At 37.5% G+C, this 20903-nt stretch overlaps 1 protein-coding gene across 6 annotated transcripts in view; it reads right to left on the bottom strand.

Annotated features, from left to right (window-relative positions):
• Window positions 1–20903, bottom strand: part of DENND4A (DENN domain containing 4A) — a 133200-nt gene that overhangs the window by 26601 nt on the left and 85696 nt on the right. For 2 of the 6 annotated variants that reach the window (XM_040493009.1, XM_040493011.1), the window contains exons 15-23: window positions 15580–15713; window positions 12157–12292; window positions 11588–11794; window positions 11102–11230; window positions 10700–10841; window positions 10168–10296; window positions 7897–8013; window positions 6904–7035; window positions 1455–2554 (exon numbers count right to left, since the gene is read on the bottom strand). In XM_040493009.1, the coding sequence (XP_040348943.1) occupies window positions 1455–2554; window positions 6904–7035; window positions 7897–8013; window positions 10168–10296; window positions 10700–10841; window positions 11102–11230; window positions 11588–11794; window positions 12157–12292; window positions 15580–15713 (2226 nt within the window). Of the gene's footprint in view, window positions 1–1454; window positions 2555–6903; window positions 7036–7896; window positions 8014–10167; window positions 10300–10699; window positions 10842–11101; window positions 11231–11587; window positions 11795–12156; window positions 12293–15579; window positions 15714–20903 lie in introns of all 6 variants that reach the window. The other 4 variants (XM_040493008.1, XM_040493010.1, XM_040493013.1 and 1 more) reach the window with 2 other exon arrangements.

Here is a 20903-nt window from a genome sequence, read left to right on the forward strand (position 1 = left end):
CAGGGTGGATATTTTTTACTGAGTTTCCATCTAGTTTACTACTTTCTTTTTCTGTGTTTTGTCTGCTGTTAAGTCCAACTACTGAACTACTGCATTCTTAATTTCAAATCTTTTTCAGTTCTAGAATTTATACTTGATTCTTTTTAATGGATAATTATCCAGTGAAACTTTCTACCTTTGCAGCTGTTTTTCACCTTTTCCTCAATTTTCTTGAACATACTAAAAGTATTTCAAAAGTCTCCTGCTAAGTTAACTATTTGGACCACCTGAAGGTCTCTTCCCACTCCCTGTTTTTCTTTTGTATTTTAGTTACGGTCCCATCTCTTGGTATAGCGATTTTTCATTAAACGATAGAATATAAAAAATTATATGTAAAAAATTATGAGGACTCTAATGATATTCTTTTCCTCTAGAAAGGGCACACTCTTTCATGTGTTAGATAAAGGCTGATTATCTTCATCTAATCACAGGCTGAGCTGAGAAAAGCCCGGGGTGCAGTTCTGGTCAGGTGTAGTCCACCTCTGGTTTGCCAACAGCATGGCTCTGTAGGACTTCTGACCAAGGGCTCCGTGTGCTTATCGAAGCTCCCTGCCTGCACTCCCGCCCCCTAAGAACTTAGGAACTCTTTGCAACTGTATTCCCAACACCGTGAAACTGCTGAAAACTCTTTTTTGTCAGAGACTTTCGGCTTACCTTTTTAGCCTCCTGTCTCATGCACTATCAGTATTTGGAACATATCTTGAAGGAAAAAAATCGGTGTTATTTGAGGACCCACAAGCCTCTAATTTTGTCTTTCCAGTTTTACGAGATCCCCAAAGCTCTGTGGCCCCTCACCTCTCCTCAGTCCTCTGATAAGGGATTTGCAACTCCCAGTTCTGAGCTCAGATTCAACAAATGCCCTCAGGGGAAATGTAGCTGTAGCGTGTCTCCTCTCTGCTATTCTCTTCTTGCTACAATCTTGCCCCAGTACTTTCTAGTTGCTTTAGCAAATGTCTGATGACTTTAAACAGATACTTTATATTTCCTTTAGCTTTTTGCTCTCGAGAGATATGTAGTGGGTCCGTCACAAGCTACTCCATCCTAACTAGGAGGAAAAATCCTATGTCGGCTAATAATTTTGAAGGCATGCTAGACGCTACCTGAAAAAAAAATCCCCATTTTGAAGGAAATAATGAAGTTCAGTAGGCATTTTCATATAACACTAATTTTGACTCCAGCTACAATCATTTTCGTTCAAAAGTGAACTAAAAACATAACCCTTGGTTAGTGAATTTTCTTTCGAAGTTATTATTCAAGTTCAGGTTCTGATATTTACAAACCTTATGCATCCCAAGATTCCTTTTTGGTCAAGTTGTGTTTAAGGAGAATGGTAAAAACGGACATCTTTGCAAGGAAGGGGCTTTTGGTGGTGGAGGAGGGTAAAAGGGAAAGTAGAAAACACAAACAGAACTTACCTTAGATGAGGTGGTATACATGGTGAATCTTGAATACCATTTGCTGGCTTTCTCTGCAACTCCTTTCCCAGCAGTAAACATACTGTTCCTCAGAACGTCTAGTTTAGGTACTAGCAGTGTATCTAAATTAAATGAAGGTGACGAATGGGTTAATGCATCTTGAGAGTCTTCCCTAAATGGGCAAGTAGGTGAGAAGGCCGGAGAAGACCAGAGTCTGTCCCTTGGTCTCTCCTCAGTTTTCGTGTAACTTTTAGATTTGGTAAGTCTCATCGGCCTAGGAGAATGAGGAGGCAAGCTGGATCTTCTGCATGCCTTGACCAGTGTTGGACTTTTCTTACCAGTTGATTTATCATCACATGCCCGTTGTAAATCAATGCTTGGCGTGCGGCTCGTCAACGGACTGCTCATGTTATTCATATACATCACAATTTCTTCAGCCAAATCACGCCTAGCGGATGGTGTTGAAACGCTTTTGCTGTCATCGTCATCCTCCTCCTCCTCCCCTTTTTGTTGCTGTTCAGTCTCAGCAACCAAAAGGGAGAGGGGATCAAATCCCGTGGCGACATCCGTTTTTTCAGAGGGTTTTACTGAAAAGCTGCTGCTGAGACGCTGAATCCTCTTGGGGTTTTGTGAAGCAACATATCCCACTTTTGACCCATCTGTTTCGCTGTCTAAGTCCTCCAAATCAAAAATAACGGGAGAATCCACTTTATCTGCCAAACAATCGGAACCATCGAAAGGTGTATCGTCATCACTAGATTCCTTTTCTAGACTGTCTCTTTTTGATCTCAAAGGTGGCTTTCCAATATCAAGACTAGTTGGTCTTGTGCTTTTTGAGATCACATTTGAAAGTATTTTTGCGTCAGCTCCTAGTTTTTCGGCCATGTCTCCAGGATTTGCTTCCTGGTTGACTCTACTGAGCACAAGTCCCACCAGTACTCCTCCGCTAAGACTACGCTCTCTGCTTCCCCAGGAGAGTCGCTGCTGCAAATCAGCTTCGTTGTCACTTTTATGTCTTTTCCTGAAGCATCTACTTTGACTCTTTCCTGTTTCATTTGGACCCTCAAAGGATGACATTAAGAGCAGCTCAGATGTGCTTTCTGAAAAACAAGTCAAGTGTTTTTAGCCATGAAAAATGTCATGTGCAAATGTAAGGTGGCTTACATTTTGAAAATACTAAGTAATGAAAGTGATAATAGCAAGTATTCACTGAATTATTTCCTCTGAGTACCGTCTTATTTGACAGACACCATAACTAGGCACTTTCCTCGCATTATCTACTACAATCATTCCAACATCCTTACAGGTTGAGAAGAAACTGACACTCAGATTAATTATCTAGCCCAAAGTTACCCAGCCCTTAAGTGAAAGAAGTGGGATTCGAGTCCAGACATGACTGACTATGAAAGGTATGCTCTGAGACATTAACAGGTACTGCTTTTTAAAATTATTTTTATTTAAATAAAAAAAATCTTTTTTAACATTTATATTTGAGAGAAAGAGACAGAGCATGAGCAGGAGAGGGGCAAGAGAGACGGGGAGACACAGAATCGGAAGCAGGCTCCAGGCTCTGAGCTGTCAGCACAGAGCCCGATGTGGGGCTCAAATTCACGAGTGGTGAGATCATGAACTGAGCCGAAGTTGGATGCCCAACTGACCGAGCCACCCAGGCACCCCTAAATTTTTTTTAACGTTTATTCATATTTGAGAGACAGAGATAGAGTGTGAGTGAGGGAGGAGCAGAGAGAGAGGGAGACAAAGAATCTGAAGCAGGCACCAGGCTCTGAGCTGTCAGCACAAAGCCTGACGTGGGGCCTGAACTCACAAACTATGAGATCATGACCTGAGCCCAAGGCCGATGCTCAACTCATTGAGCCACCCAGGCACCCCAGCGTGTACTGCTTTTTAAAACTGTAAATTAAGATTAATATTTACCTTTCTTGGAGTGGGAGATACAGGCTTTCAACTATGGAAGAAATAAGTCATGGGAATAAAAGGCACAGCATAGGGAATGCCTCCAGTGACAGTGTAATAGTGTCATATGGTGATACACGGTAGCTCCACTGTGGGGAGCACACCATACGTCTAGAGATGCTAAATCACTATGCTGTACACCTGAAACTATTGTAACATTGTGTGCACTCAAAAAAAATTTTTAAATGTACCTTTCTTATATTTAATAATAAATTTATATTAATTCTACTAAGTTGATTAAGCAACAGTTACGCAATTGTGGTTGTACTAGATGACCTTGAGATTCTAAGACTTCTGCCTGTAAAAATGAAAAAAACAAAAAATGCTAAACCAAACCAAATAAAAGGCAGCTATGTTAGTTTTACCCCATATGTAAAAATTATTTTAAAAAGCTCTAAATCCTAGGACTATAGATATGGCTAAATAATTTTACCTTTGTTTTACATATGGTTTGCAAGTTTATAACAGTCAAATGTGAATGGCTACTTTCTACTCAGAAACACTTTTCACTACTTTTTGCCAAATTACTTAGATACCAAGGCTGAAAGCAGACATTTAGATTTCTGATCACCTTAACTGTAATTATGTGGGAGTCTTCTCTAAAGCATTAGCCTAGGTATGGTATTGTTAACTATTCTTTTTATATGTTTATCCAACAGAATTAGTGTGCTATCACCAGGCAATTATTAAAAATGTGCCTTTTTCTTGCCATGTGATGTATTCATTTAACAGAATAGGAGATAAAAGTAATAATATAACAAGTAATAATATAATAAGCATATATCATTAACAAGGAAAATAGCATAACAGAAAGGTAAAATTTATTCTTTGCTTCTATATCACCTTATGATTAAGACATAAAAAATAAAAAATATGCTTTTTTTTAATATTCTGAGAAATCTCCTGCTTGACAGATTATATATTATCAAAGACCTGGAGGAATTCTTTTTTTAACGTTTATTTATTATTGAGAGACAGAGAGAGACAGAGCACGAGCAGGGGAGGGGCAGAGAGAGAGGGAGATACAGAATCTGAACCAGGCTCCAGGCTCTGAGCTGTCAGCACAGAGCCCGATGCGGGGCTCGAACTCACAAACCGCAAGATCGTGACCTTAGTTGGACGCCTAACCCACAGAGCCACCCAGGCACCCCGACCTGAAGGAATTTTACAACCCAAAGACAGTACTCTGGGATTGCATTTAAATAGCTGTGTAAGGGTTCCCTTGCAAAGTCAAAACCATGCTACAGCCTGAAGGCAAATAAAGCTGGTTATCAAATTATACCAGGGGAGGGCAAACTATGCTTCTGAGCCAAATCTGGCCTGTTGACTGTTTTTGTACAGGCACCCCTGGTTTTTTCATTTTCTTAAGTTTATTTATTTTTAAGAGAGAGAGAGAGAGAGAGAGAGAGAGAGAGAGAGAGGGAGAGAGAGAAACAGATGGGGGAAGGGCAGAGAGACAGGGAAAGAGGTAATCCCAAGCAGGATCCAAGCTCAGCATAGAGCCTGGCGGGGAACTCAATCCCATCTCCGTGAGATCATGACCTGAGTCGATATCAAGAGTAGAATGCTTAACAAACTCAGTCACGCAGGCACCCCTGGTTTTTAGATTTTTAAAAGGTTGTAAAAATCACACACCCACAAAGAAGATTAGGTGACAGAACTGTGTGTGACCTGCAAGGCCTAAAATACTATCTGGCTACTTACAGTTAAATTAGTCTAATCCTTGGTTCATATAAATGCTAAGGTCCACCAGACTATACTGGATGCTTCATGCCTCTGACACAGAGCCACAAACTACGTAACTTCCTTGGACCAGGCAGTTCTGTGACATGATTCTGGCCAGTAATGTTAAAGCAGCAGTTTTTGAGGGTTTCTGGAAAAGTTTTTGCTTTCCTGATAAAAGGAGATAGATGTGGCTGGTGGTCCTATCATAGGCTTTTAAAACCTGACTTGTTCAGCAAAGACAGAAGTCAGACGATGAGTCAGCTGCTGATTACTTTGACAAAATGTCAGGATCAAAGGATGGTTTACAATCATATTAAAACAGCAAGGTCATAAAAGCAGATCTTAGGAAAAAGGCAAGCATGAATAGATAGTAATGGGAGAACTACAGAGCAAAGACTACCAAAGGCAAGGTATTAAGAGTTATAATTAGACAATGACTAGGAGGGACGAAATGGTGGTGAGGCAATTCCACAATGCCAATGAAACAAATGTTAACATTTTAGTTTTAACAATTATCTAATAAAGAAATGCAAAGTAAGATGGCTATAGATCATTTAACTTTTTTTTTGATAGCTGGAGCAGGGGGCGCTGCAAACTTTTTCTGTTGAGAGACAGTACATGTTTTGTTTTTTAAATTTTTTTTTTCAACGTTTATTTAATTTTGGGACAGAGAGAGACAGAGCATGAACGGGGGAGCGGCAGAGAGAGAGGGAGACACAGAATCGGAAACAGGCTCCAGGCTCTGAGCCATCAGCCCAGAGCCCGACGCGGGGCTCGAACTCACGGACCGCGAGATCGTGACCTGGCTGAAGTCGGACGCTTAACCGACTGCGCCACCCAGGCGCCCCTTATGTTTTGTTTTTTAAAAAAATTTTTTAACAACTATTTATTATTGAGAGACAGAGAGAGACAGAGCACAAGCAGGGGAGGGGCAGACAGGGGCAGGGAGACACAGAATCTGAAGTAGGCTCCAGGCTCCAAGCTGTCAGCACTGAGCCCGATGCAGGGCTCGAACTCACGGACTGTGAGATCATGACCTGAGCTGAAGTGGGACGCTTAACCGACTGAGCCACCCAGGCGCCCCTCCCCCAAAAATGATTTGATGAAAATTTGTGAGACCAAATATTATCCCAAATCCTAAACACTCTTTTCCATTAATTAGGTGATAACTTATGTGACCTGTCAACAGTCAGAATATGCCTTAGTCTTCTCATCTATAAAAGAGCGCTTATATCCTCTCTCCTTAATCTAAGCATTGTTCTATTAACAAATACAAAATAATATGTAAAAAGTACTCTGAAAAGAAAAAAAATATTAGGTATTATTATCTAAACTATCTGGAAGACTATCCTCTTGCTTCTGAGAAAACAGGGACAATAATGAAGATTAAAGAACTATAGGCTTCAGGGGCTCCTGGATGGCTCAATTAAGTGTCCGACTCCCAATTTCGGTTCAGGTCATGATCTCATGGTTTGTGGGATCAAGCCTCATGTCAGGCTCTGCACTGACAGCTCGGAGCCTGCTTGGGATCCTCTCTCTCCCTTTCTGCCCCTTTCCCGCTCGTGCTCACTCTCTCACTCTCAACATAAATAAATAAACTTAAAACAACAACAACAAAAAGAACTATATGCTTCATCTAAAAACTGGTAAGTGTAAGGTACCCTCAGATGGATCATCTCACTTGCTCCCACTTCCCCCTTCCAGAAAGTCCATCATTCCAAACTCAAAAGATGTGTACTGTTCAACTTACCAGAGCCTTCTTCTGATATTTTATCAGCACCATTGTCACTGGTGCCACTGGGGCGAACTATACTGGAAGAACTTTGATAATTAAGCTCAGGAAGACAATCAGCACTTCCTTTTGCACTCTCGCTCTCTGATACTGTAAAGATTAAAATGAAATCATTAAGATAAAAGCTATGTACTTCATAGAAGGCATAAAGAGAAGAAGCTTTCAGTTCTAAATATTTCTATCTTTAAAAAAAATAAAAAAAAAATAAAAAAAAATTTTTAATATTTATTTATTTTTGAGAGAGACAGAGACAGAGCATGAGTGGGGAAGGAGCAGAGAGAGGGAAACACAGAATCTGAAACAGGATGCAGGCTCTGAGCTGTCAGCACAGAGCCCGACGCGGGGCTCAAACTCACGAACTGTGAGATCATGACATGAGCCAAAGTCAGACGCCCGACCGACTAAGCCACCCAGGCACCCCCTAAATATTTCTATCTTAAAATAGGTGATTAGAAAATACCAAACACCTCTACATCTATTTGTCAATCACAAGTAAATGATTCCAGTTATTTGAGGCCTCAAGACGTGTATCAAATTACTAAGTACTGGTCATGTGTGAGGTCCACACATTTTGTATTTCTTTTTGGTTGTGAAATGCTGCTTTTGATGGAGGTGGGCAAAGGGGAAAAATAGAAGTCACAGACCATTAACAAAGCATTACATAAAAATATTGTTAAACCTTAGAAAAGAGCCACTGCTTGAAGAAATATATATATTTGTACTACGAGAAGAGAATTTGATTGGAGAGTGTTGTGCCACTGAGACGAGACACTTTACACATAAAGTATTTGTGTGTTGGAACATTAGGTGGTGAAGAGAGCCTGTAATGTGAGGAAAGAGGAGTTATAATGGGAACTTGGAAAATAAAATTAGTACTTTTATACTTGAAGCCACTTGTGTTTTCCGTTAATAGACGTGCACAAATTTATACAATATCAACTTAATACCTACGGGAACTAGAATCACTCCCTTTCTTATCTTTTTCTTCTTGAATTTCTTCAGTAGATATATCCCCTCTTCTAACTTCATCCTTAGATAATGAATTATACCCAAGATCAGACTGGCCACCTAGGAAAAAGAGAAAAAAAAAAGAAACAAAAACCCTCTGCTGTTTATCATAAGCTTCTTTAGTGAGAACAACTGGAATTAGGAGCAACACACTAGTGTTTAGACTTACTGATGAGAAATTTTCTGGATAACTTACAATTGAAAGCATTATTTTGTCAGCTCCCCTCCTCCATCTCTACTAATGCAAGAAAGGGATGATCGCAAAGTAACATTTCTGGCTCCACACTGCAGTCAAAAGAGACTATGTACATTCACACTACTGTCCGGGATCCTAAAGGTACAGACTATCCAGATGTTCTTTAAGCCCATGACCTTTCCAGGTTAAAGTCTAAGTTCCAGCTAAGCAATGGAGAAGAAAAATCTGCAGGGAATTCCTGACAGAACATTCACACGCAGATCACTGAAGCCAAATGTATAAATGATTCTACCCAAAAATCATTTAGGTTTGGGTTTATTTAAATTTATTGATAGGTAATTATTTTTCTGCAAGTTCAATGGAATAATTAGTGAATTGCACTTGAGTACAGATACATGGGAATGAGAAAAAAATGTGTCACTGTTAAGAAAAGCAAACCCTGCACTGATAGAAGAAAACTTCTAATACATTGCTGTTCAAGAAGTCCTCTGTAATTTTCAGCAAATTGTTTTCACTAGATTAGCATCAAAATACAAGGTTTTAAATCCCACTTCTCCATCTTAGGAGACACGATTTTAAGCAAACCACTCAACCTTTTGGTTTGGATTTCAAGTCTCCAGATTTATAACACACAAAGCAGTTATGACTATATGAGAGAGGCTATATATTGAACGGTTTTATAAACCTATAAAGAACTGTGTAAAGAAACTGTATTAAGTATCACTAGGTATTTACTTTAAAATTATATTTTTGAGGTTTTTTTTTTTTTCTAATCAAACTTTTGGCTCCATTTCCACAGAAAATACAAATTTAAAAATATGAAGATGATCATGATGGAAATTCATGCTTTTGTTGGATTCTGCAATGCTTTAAAATAAACTTTTCAAAAGCCACACTTAAAAACAAAAGATAGAGGGGCCTCTGGTCGGCTCAGTCAGAAGAAGGTGCGACTCTTGACCTTAGGGTTGTGAGTTTGAGCCCCACGTGGGGTGTAGAAATTACTGAAATACAAATAAAACTAAAAAATAAAATTGATTTCTTCATTTTTAAGAGAGAATGCCTGAAGATGACTACTATAACCCGGATTAATTCATATCGCATGATCAAAATATAAAACCAGCCAAGTAAGAACAACTATGAAAATTACACTGCAACACAATTTGCTTACATTCATTACTCTTAAAAGTAGGCATAAAAGGAGACAGACCAAAATAATGCTACCATATGTAGAGAAAGAAGCCTTCATATTTTGTTATTAATGCTCAGATATTTAATTTAAAATTTCTGTCTGTTAAGAGGTGGCTCTTACACTATGCACAAAAGTCATGTATCTTTTTTAAATGTACAATTATTCAACAAATTTCAGTGTGTCAGTTTTAATTCTCAGAGGAAGATTATGTACAAATCTGATATTTTAATGAAATTAATGGCATCTTCAGTGCTAGAAGACTACAAGCTTTATATATATTTGAAAAGTTTTTTATAATGCCTTTTTATTTTACTATAGTAGAAGACTCACAAGAAGCTGACAAAATAATACAGTACAGAGAGTTCCTGTGTACTGTTTACCCAGCTTCTCTCAATGATACTATCTGACATGAAATATAATACACTGTTAAAACCAGGAAGTTGATGTTGATATGTACTATTAACTCAGATCAGGGCTATAAAGTTTCTCTTTTAAAAAACCTCTAATAACATTTTCACAATTACAAGGAAGAATTTATCCTTAAAAAATTACATGATAAAGATATCTGTGTGCTATCCAGAGTTAATTAGATTATCATCGGCTAAATACTTGAATAAACTCTCACACTTTTATTTCTATTCAAATAAAGAATGAATAAAACAGCATGTACTTATTAAACACAGTATCAAACCAAATGCCTATCATATAAAATTAAAAAGTGACAGTTAACTTAAATACATCATTGAAAATTAAAATCTAAAAAAGACAGACGAGCAAATCTAGTTTGTAAAATGTACTGTAATAAATGTATACATAAGCACACACAAACCTGTACTAGATCTATCATCAGTAGCATATACTTTGATTAAACCCGTATTAAAAGGTGCCTGCTCCACAGTTTGTGTCCCATGACCACTATCCATGCTGCCATGACTAATAGCATCCAGGTCACTGCCATCTGCTTAAGAACACAATGTGACAGCATTTTACTACTCAGGGAGATACCAAAAATACACATTAGTTGTTGCTCAAGCTTATAATCCACTAATACTGAACACGAAATGTGCCACATAATTAGCAAAATACAACTATACCAACTATAACTATTGTGAATTATTACTGAACACTAAAGCAAGATCACCAGAGCTTCATAATTTAACAGTTCCAGGAAAAAGGTGAAATTTGGTGTTTTTCAAAGGGGAAAATACTCTAATATTAGAATTTGCTTAATGGCAATAAAAACTAGAAAACATTAAATATTTTGAAACTATGTAAAATTTCTAAAGAAATGTAAAGTGTAACTAGTCAATGAATTTTTTTTTAAAGTAAAACATATACATCCTTTAAGAACCTTTAATTACCTGAGAGAGTTGTTTGTGATAAGTGTGCGTGTTTCTTTAAAGCTCTTTTGAACTGTGCTACTCCTAAAACAACGTTTCTTACTTTTGTCCAAAGAAAATAGCCACTACGACTTCTTGAGGGCCAAGTACTTTCCAGAACAGCCTATGCATTCAACAAAATAAAATAATTAGTAAAATAATATTGATAAGTGAGTGTACATTGGCTTTATAGTTAAGCTAAAGAAGATCTAAACAGATTGTATAACACAAAATAGAATAAAAAATCTTATCTGGTTTAAAAAATATACTTTAGTACTCCAAAATTAATGCCAAACAAGGCCTGAATCAATGATTTCTGCCAATAAATTAAGGTTGTATAATCACAAAAGTTATACTTTTTTTCCACTAAATCAAAGTAATTACCTTATTATAATAACCATAAGTAATGGCATTGGGGTCAATACCAGCTTTCTGCATTTCGAAAAGCACTCGAACTGCAAGCACGGGCTGATCATACTGTCCACAGAGCTGCATGAGAATGCGGTAGCACACCTGAAACACAAAACGCATAGTGTACAGAAACAAAGTACGCATGAACATAAATCCAAAATAAAGTAATGCTTTTTATTTCATTTCTTACAGTTGCTATTGTTTTTCCCGTTTTTAAGTTTTTAAAACAATGCGTTAAAAAACATGTTTAAAATAAATTTATTACTTTTTTTAAGTTTATTTATTTATTTTGAGAGGCAGAGAAAGAGAGAATCCCAGGTAGGCTCTGCACTGTCAGCACAGAACCTGCTACAGGACTCGGACTCACCAACCGTGAGATCGCAGCCTGAGCTGCAGTTGGATGGTTAACCAACTCAGCCACTCAGGTGCCCCTAAAATGCATTTGAAAAAAAATGTTACCTCATCAGGGGGATCCATCTTCTTTGACTGCATTTTTTTAAGCACATCATATGCTGTTTTCAGGGCCCTGACTTTTGAATGACACACTTTCACATAAGCTGGCAGACAAATAAACCATAGTCCGTAACAGTGACGCAGTAGACACCTAGACCACATTTGGGGAATAGAAGAATACTTCTTGGCAATTTTATGGGCTGATTTAATTTCCTAGAAAAACAATGCAAGGATCTCATTAATAAATATACACATTTAAGTATTCTTATTTATTAACTGAATGCTGAATAAGGGCAGGTCATATGTTTTTATAATATTTCGCTCACAAAATCTGTCTGTAATTACTATATAGTCAAGCCTCTGCTTGAATGTGTATTATAAGATGTGTAAAATAAAATTCTAGGATAGGAAAATTAGTTAATGTTTTGAAGTCACATTACTATGAATTCAGGACGCCTTGCGGAGCATGATAACCTACTCATATATACGGGGCAGTAAAATATATTAAGAAAGAGTATCACATTAATTTTGTTCTAATACTTGAATATATGAAAAGCGCAAAATTGTCAAAGTACCTGTTTTGTTCTTCTGAACATGGGAGAAGGGCTACTAGGACTACTTGATTTTGAAGGCAATTTGTTCTTTCGTGTTTGTAGAAATCCTTCAGGTCTTTCAAATAAATTGTTTCTAAGAACTGGAAATCCATTATAGCTGTTTTTGAAAAGAAAAAAAAAACTCAAGCACACATAGATGATCATACTGGTTATAATCTAAAAAATATTCTGACCAATATTTCAACTATTTTTCTCCATCAGACAATGATATATACTTAACAAATATTCATGCTAATGTTGCCTTCTAATAGTCAAACACAAACTCAAGTATATATTTTAGAGCTAAAAAAGCAAAATATATTTAAATTTTGTTGAACTTGACATCAAACCCTAAAGTAAATCAAGCAAGCTTTGTAAGTTAGTATTCATGTAGATACACAGCAAACATATCAGATAATATGATGGTAAAAGGTCCACCAAATCAATACGCTTTCAGACAGGACAGTCATTAAAATCACTGCTTTAGATTAAAATATTATTGTTGAACTGTCCCCTTAAAAAGATACAAATAACATATTAGTGCTCCAGGACAAACATATTATTATGAATTGGTTTATCACGTTAGTTAAGTAGGTTTAGGCCCTCATTTATGAGAAAGAAAATTGAAGAGGTTGGAAAAGAAGAAAAGATTAGAATGAGTGGCTCTATGAGGAGGTGGGCCTAATGTGGGTGCTAGAGCAAAGTATTTTGGGAATTTAAAAGGTAGCAGCAGCTAGGAAAAAGACATGCTTTTGAAAAGAATAGAAGAAGCCCCTGAGCATCACAATGAACCTACTTTAAAATCTTCCTAAGGGCATACAAATAGTTTCAATTAACTGAGAAAACCAGTTATAATAAAAGATAGTAAACTATATCTATTATACATTACTATAGGCAAATTCAGTAAAATGAAAAAATGTTGATAAATATTGAATGTTAAGTAGGAATAAATTAGCAAAGAAGTTCAGGAAAACTATGCCCCTTAAAAAATTCATTGTATGTACATGTGTGATAATGAGACCATTCTGTGTGTCTTATGGAAACTTGCTTACTACCTTATCATTTTACACAGACAATGTAAGAATATGAGTCACCTCTCACTAAGAGGACCCACTGTACTCATTAAAGACATTTAAGTTGTTTTTCCAATGATTGGTATGATTACACCAGAATTATATTGTTAGTCTCAATTCAAAGAGTGACTTAGACTCTTTAAAAAATAGAAACTTTCCAAGCTAAGCAATTTTTTATTAAAGTAAATCTAAAAGTTAAATTTTGAAAAAGTTAAAAAGAAATCATAAAAAAAACAAAACTTTATTAGTGAAACATGTCTCCCCACAAAAGTCTTAGAAGTATAATGTACCAAAGGGATCAAAGAAATGAGATCTTGTTTAGAAAGAAAAAAAAAAGGTGAGAAAGAAATTAGGAGAGAGATTTTGAACACCTTTGACAAAAGGCAGAATTTTAAAAAGTGATCTGAGCAACATCATCAATAGACAAAAAGTAAGGGCAGGAGCCAAGTGGCCTATGAATTAACTGACATTCACAAACACCTGTTGCACCACTTTTGTGTCTGTAAAAGGAAGAATTTAATCCGAGTTACAAATAAGGATGTTCTGAAAAATCCTTTTTCAATGAAAATAAACTATGACCTAATGAGTGATAGATGTGAAATGGCTTTAAATTAAGAAAATATTATTGGAGAAAGAAATCATTTATTATCTAAAACGAAATATCAGGGGCGCCTGGGTGGCTCAGTCGGTTAAGCGTCCGACTTCGGCTCAGGTCATGATCTCACGGTCCGTGAGTTCGAGCCCCGCGTCAGGCTCTGTGCTGGCAGCTCGGAGCCTGGAGCCTGTTTCAGATTCTGTGTCTCCCTCTCTCTGACCCTCCCCTCCATTCATGCTCTGTATCGCTCTGTCTCAAAAATAAACAAACATTAAAAAAAAAAAATTAAAAATAAATAAATAAATAAAATGAAATATCAGTTTAGGGGCACCTGGATGGTTCAATCGGTTAAGTGACTGACACTTAATTTCAGCTCAGGTCATGTTCTCAGTGTTCCTGAGATTGAGCCCCGAGTTAGGCTCTGCACTGGCAGCTCAGAGCCTGCTTGGGATTCTCTCTCTTTCTCTCTCTCTGTCCCTCCCCAACTCTCTCTCTCTCAAAATAAATAAATAGGGGCACCTGGGTGGCTTAGTCAGTTAAGCTTCCGACTTTGGCTCTGGTCTTGATCTCATGGTTTGTGGGTTGGAGCCCCGCGTCAGACTTCGTGCTGACAGCTCAGAGCCTGGAGCCTGTTTTGGATTCTGTGTCTCCCTCTCTCTCTGCCCTGCCCCTGCTCATGCTCTGTCTCTCAAAAATAAATAAACATAAAAAATTAAAAAAAAATTTTTTAAATGTTAAAGAATAAATAAATAGGGGTGCCTGGGTGGCCAGGTCAGTTAAGCATCTGACTTTGGCTCAGTTCATGATCTCACGGTTTGTGGGTTCAAGCTCCTGCATCGGGTGAGTTCGAGCCCGCTTTTGACTCCACATTCTCTCTTCCTCTCACTCTGCCCCTCGTGGGATTCTCTCTCCCCCCCTCACTCACTTGCATGCTCTCTCTCGAAAATATAAATAAATAAATACATACATACATACTATTTATTAGAAGGAAATACCATTCTAAGTAAAAACAAATGCATACTAGAAACTACCTCTAGTAGATAACAAGTGCATGCACATAATATACATCTAGATACATAGATTATAATATATCTAACTCTATCATAACCCTATCTCAGAACTTTCCTCTCTTTTCCACTAGACTTGAAAGCAGTAAACAATGTATCATTCAAGTCTATGTCCCAAGCACTCAGCACAGTGTCTGAACAAACTTCCTGAATTAACAATGATCAATTCTCAATAGTTCTGAATTTCCACAGCTTAAAAGAAAAACTCACAAAAAAATTAATAGCCTAAAAAATTATATCGTCAAAATCAAGGCCACAAATATTGACTCTATATCAATTTTTGTAAACAGATTACATTAATCAATATGTGTGTGGGGAAGGGGATGAAAGGGAGGAAATCAGCTTTAGTGAGAAACAAAAAATCAAAATCTGTAATAAAAGTGCTGCATTTTGGTGGGGTGAGTCCTAACTGAATTTAGCCAACATTTATGAGAACAGATACTTATGTAGATATATAGAGCTTCCCAAGTCTAGATTATGCAAAATTATAATTCTTTTCTTTTTATACCTCAAAACTTAATAATGGATGTGGGATAAGCTTGCTTACCACCTAAAAATTAGGAATCTGTAAAGTTTGGATTTTTGAAAATACCACAGTCCTTAGAAAGCTACGTCACAGATGATGGATTGCTTCTCTCTTTCAATCTCAAACATTCTGCCTCTTGAATACCTGTACTGTAAAGGGGGTTCTTCACCATTGGGTAGATGGGGGATCTCAGGTGGTGTTACAAAAACAGTATGTTCACTTTTGAAAGATTCATCCAGTTCTATAAGTCGCATTTCACCACTCTTGTCCATATCCACCTGAAAAAGTTTAAAAAACATACATTAAAATAATACATTAGTTAGCCAAGAGTTTGTCTATGGAGAATGGTTAAATAAACCATTTACATAACTGGATACTAAAGAGCTGTTAAGAAAAAAAAAAAGCAAGTTCTCTATGCACCACTAAACAAGACTTCCAAGATAATTAAATAATAAGGTGTAGAACACTGTATATAGTGTACTGTCTTTTGAGTAAGAGAGAAAACTAAAAACACATATTCATATTTTTGTTTGTATTCACATAAGGAAATATTAAAGAATATTATGAAAAGCAATTGCCTGTATGGGGAAGGGGAGATGAACAGAATGGACAAGGATGGGATAGGACCCATATTTCCCAATGTGTACCTTTTTATACTATTTTGCATTCTGAATCATGAGAATGTACTCAAGAAGTAATATTTTTAAAAATCCACAAATACATGTGTGTATTTGTTGAGAATAGTGGGATCTTTGTTTAATTTATACTCAATATAACATATTTCCCTAAGTTCTTCCAGTTTAGGTGGAAGCGTAAGGGACTTAAAATTCCAGTCATATCAGTATTAAAAGTACTGTAGTAGTATAATTTCCCCTAGATACTCTATGGCAAGGTAATAGTAAAAAAAACTGAAAACAGAGTCCAAATTGCCCAAAAGGAGCTCATAAACAAAAAAGCACACATCAACATCAATTGGAAAAAAAACAAACAAGAAAACCAAGATGTCATACGTATCACAAAAATAACCCACAGCACTTTATTAGGATGGAGAGAATATCATGTATCACTTGGAAATAAACGGGAGGACAAGAATTATTAACAAGTCAAATCTTTATTTATTTTTTAAAAAATTTTAAGGTTCATTTATTTTTGAGAGAAAGACACATAGTGTGAGCGGGGGGAGGGACAGACAGTGAGGGAGACAGAATCTGAAGCAGGCTCCAGGCTCCAAACTGTCAGCACAGAGCTTGATGCAGGGCTCGAACTCATGAACAGCAAGATCATGACCTGAGCCAAAGTCAGACACTTAACCGACTGAGCCATCCAGGTACTCCAACAAGTCAAATCTTTAAGATAAGGATTCAGGGCACAATCTACCAAAAAAGGACAGGGATAGCTTTTAAATTTTTCTAACTCTTATAAAAAAGTTAAACATTGGGGCGCCTGGGTGGCGCAGTCGGTTAAGCGTCCGACTTCAGCCAGGTCACGATCTCGCGGTCCGTGAGTTCGAGCCCCGCGTCAGGCTCTGGGCTGATGGCTCAGAGCCTGGAGCCTGTTTCCGATTCTGTGTCTCCCTCTCTCTCTGCCCCTCGCCCGTTCATGCTCTGTCTCTCTCTGTCCCAAAAATAAATAAACGTTGAAAAAAAAAATTAAAAAAAAAAAGTTAAACATTCAGAGTGTTCTTACATTAAGTGTTGGTTATAATTTCATAGTATTACATGCTGTAATCTCCAAGATTAAAGAATGTTTTTGGGGCGCCTGGGTGGCTCAGTCGGATGAGCGTCCTTGAGCGTCCGACTTCGGCTCAGGTCACGATCTCACGGTCCGTGAGTTTGAGCCCCGCGTCGGGCTCTCTGCTGACAGCTCAGAGCCTGGAGCCTGCTTCAGATTCTGTGTCTCCCTCTCTCTCTGCCCCTCCCCCCTTCATGCTGTGTCTCTCTCCATCTCAAAAATAAATAAACGTTTAAAAAAAAAATTAAAAAAAAAAAGAATGTTTTTAATGGTATATCCGTAAAGTGAACTAAATAACAATAAAGATGGTGTAGAATACTGACATGAAAAAATGTTCACAAAATAATGACAGTTGAAAAAAAAAGCATACTATATATATAGTATGATTCTAATTTTTAGGAGTGAATATATATGCCATATATAATACATATTTCTGTATATATGTGCACATATATACTTTTGTTCGTTTCTCTCTCTCATACACACTCTTATCAAATGTTACCTCTGAGTAATGCTATTACTGCAATTACTTTTCTTCTTTATATTGTTCTCTTTCAGCTAAAAAATAATAAATATGTATTACTTAAAAAAATTTTTTTTAATGTTTATTTTTGAGAGAGAGAGAGAGAGAGAGAGAGCATGAGCAGGGGAGGGGCAGAGAGAGAGGGAGACACAGAATCTGAAGCAGGCTCCAGACGCTGAGCTGTCAGTACAGAGCCTGACGTGGGGCTTGAACTCACGAACCACGAGATCATGACCTGAGCTGAAGTTGGACATTTAACTGACTGAGCCACCCAGGAGCTCCTAAATATGTATTACTTTTATTGGTTTTTCAAATATTACAAAAGTAATAAATGCTCAGAATAAAAACTTAAAGTAGAATACGTTGGAAGTCCTGCTTCAGATTCTGTGTCTCCCTCTCTCTCTAACCCTACCCCTCTCACACTCTGTCTCTCAAAAAATAAATAAACATTAAAAAAAAAAAAAGTGTCAGTGGAGGGAGGGGCAGGGAGAGAGGGAGACACAGAATCTGAAGCAGGCTCCTGATGTGGGGCTTGAACTCATAAACCGTGAGATCATGACCTGAGGTGAAGTTGGATACTTAACCAACTGAGCCACCCAGGCACCCCTAAAAAAAATTAAAAAAAAAAAAAAGAATACTTTGGAAGTTACCTATGTTTTCAAAAAACAGGCAAATGAATAAACTATGATAAATGGGTGGAAAATACAATCACTAAAAATTAAAATAGTAAAGATCACATAGACTTCTGGTTAAGACAAATTAAACACAACAATTTACCTTCAATCCCTCTTGAAATCTCACCAAAATGAGAAGTAAGGGATTGAAAAAAAAAACCAACGAAGACAAAATGAACTGGAGAGAGGACAGTAGCGCAGCTGGAGTTCAGAACATTTCAGAAGCTGCAAAGTAGACTGATGTGACCCGTGAAAGCTGAAAGCCACATCTCTGGCACTGGGGAGGGGATAAAGGAGAGAGCCAAAAAAGCAAGCCATTTGCTCTGTAGAGTCCCAGAAAGGTCGGGAATTAAAAGTGCTTGATGACCCGGAAGATTGGAGTACACATGGGGCGGAAGCAGAAGAATTAGTTAAAAGCCTACATTCAAGGACTCCCAGATCCCTGACTCAGCCCCGTGCAGTGAGGCTACTACCTCTCCCCACTATGGCCCGAGATGAGGTTGAGTCTTTTTACGTGAACCAGAGGGACTCTAGACTTGAAGATATCAAGCAGAGCTGTGGGAGATGAAGGAGGTTAATAAAACAGGTGAAGTGAGTAAAAGCCTACATGTTACAACAAGGGAAAACCTCAGTTACCTTCCCCACTGAGCTGGGAGAATACTGGCAGTCAGGCTGACAGTCCTCAGGCTAAAGACTGTAGATACCTCTCGGGGAAACTAAAATAGCCTAAAAGAAAAGAATTACAGACACTGCTCAAACAGGGCAGTGAATGAATGAATAGCTGAGTTCCTCTATGATCATCAATCTCATACCTAAGGAAGCTCCAAGTTTGAGCTTCCCAGAAAAGCTCCAATGAGTTCTTTGTTCCTCATTGAAATACCAACCAAAGATCACAAGAGGAAAGCCAATCACTTGGAGGACAAAACAAGCAAATATTAAAAGTAACATCTGAGTAAAAAATAGACACAGTGCAGGAGGAAAAAAACCCTTCAAAACAACTAAAACAAATAAGTCTACATCCATGATAAGAAGATGCTATGAAGAAGAGACGTAACAAAAATTACAAATATGATAGCAGAAATAAAAAGTATATTATAAAGGATGAAAGATAAACTTTAGGAAATCTCCCAGAAAGTGGAGATGAAGAACAGAGAGACAGAAAATGGGATGAAAAAATATAAGAAAATTAAGAGGATCAGGACAGGAAGGCCAACATCTAAACAACACATACTTCAGAAAAGGGAACCAAAGAAATGGAGGAATGAAAGGGGATGCAGGAAAACTGCCCAGAATCTGAAGAAAATGGGTCCACAGAGTAAGTAGAAGGGACTGCATGTGTTCAACTCAGTGAAGAAAAGCCATCTACCAGGCATATCCTTGTGCAACTTTAGTAGAGTATCAAGGATCTTAAATGCTTTCAGAGAGAAAAAGAGATCAGGTATAAAAGGTCAGAAACGAACATGGCATTAGACCAGATGTTATTCTCAACAGTAACAATCAAAGCTAGAAGACTTCAAAATTTTACTTCCAACCAAATTAGCAATCAAATCTTAGGGGAGAATAAAGAAATTTACAGACAAGTAGGGCATCAAAAAATGTGTATCTCCCACATACTCTCTCTCACTAAGCTACCAGAATTTGTGTTCCACCATTAAAAGGAAATATGCCAAGAAAGAAGTTATTGAAGCCAGAAAGCAGGGGTACCAACTCCGAAGAGAAATCAATATAAGTCCCAAGATGATGGTGAAGGAAAATCCCAGGATGACAGACTAGAAAGCAATCAGTTCAGATTGGAATACACATGGAAATTTCCAGTAAAAAAAAAATTACCGATATAGTGGAAAAATTGAGGTTAGATTTTTCACTTTTGTGAGTTTGGAAGAGTTTGGAGATGAATTAATAGTAGACATAAAACAAGAAATATAGCATTAACTTCAGAGAAAACAAAATCCATGCATGAAAGTAAATCTAATTATAATATATTACAAATTATACATATGTGCTCTAGCTGGGATTACATACAAAGTGACAGTAATATTAACACTGAACACCAGGACGCCTGGGTGGCTCAGTCAGTTAAGGTCCGACTTCAGCTCAGGTCATGATCTCACCGTTCATGGGTTCGAGCCCCATGTCAGGCTCTGTGCTAATGCCTTGGAGCCTGGAGCCTGCTTCGGATTCTGTGTCTCCCTCTCTCTCTCTCTCTGCCCCTCCCCCACTCACGCTCTGTCTCTCTTTCTCTCTCTCTCAAAAACAAACATTAAAACAAACAAACAAAAAACCACAAACACTGAACACCTCTTGACCAAAATTCATTATAATGACAGTGGGAGAATTCAGGTGGTATGGTAGATAAGACATTAATGTACAATACATAAAATAATAAACAACAATAAAATCACATTATTTGGAAATCTTAAGGTAAATGAAGAAATTGCTGAAAGAGAAAAGTGGTTGCCTTTGGGGAGTAGAAACTAGGGGCAGGAAGGAATGGGCCTGAAGCTTGGACAATTATCTGACTTTTTAAACTGTTATGTTTT

The sequence above is a fragment of the Herpailurus yagouaroundi genome, unplaced genomic scaffold, assembly GCF_014898765.1.
Source record: "Herpailurus yagouaroundi ecotype Mexico unplaced genomic scaffold, PumYag 184, whole genome shotgun sequence".
NCBI classification, from domain to species: domain Eukaryota; kingdom Metazoa; phylum Chordata; class Mammalia; order Carnivora; family Felidae; genus Herpailurus; species Herpailurus yagouaroundi.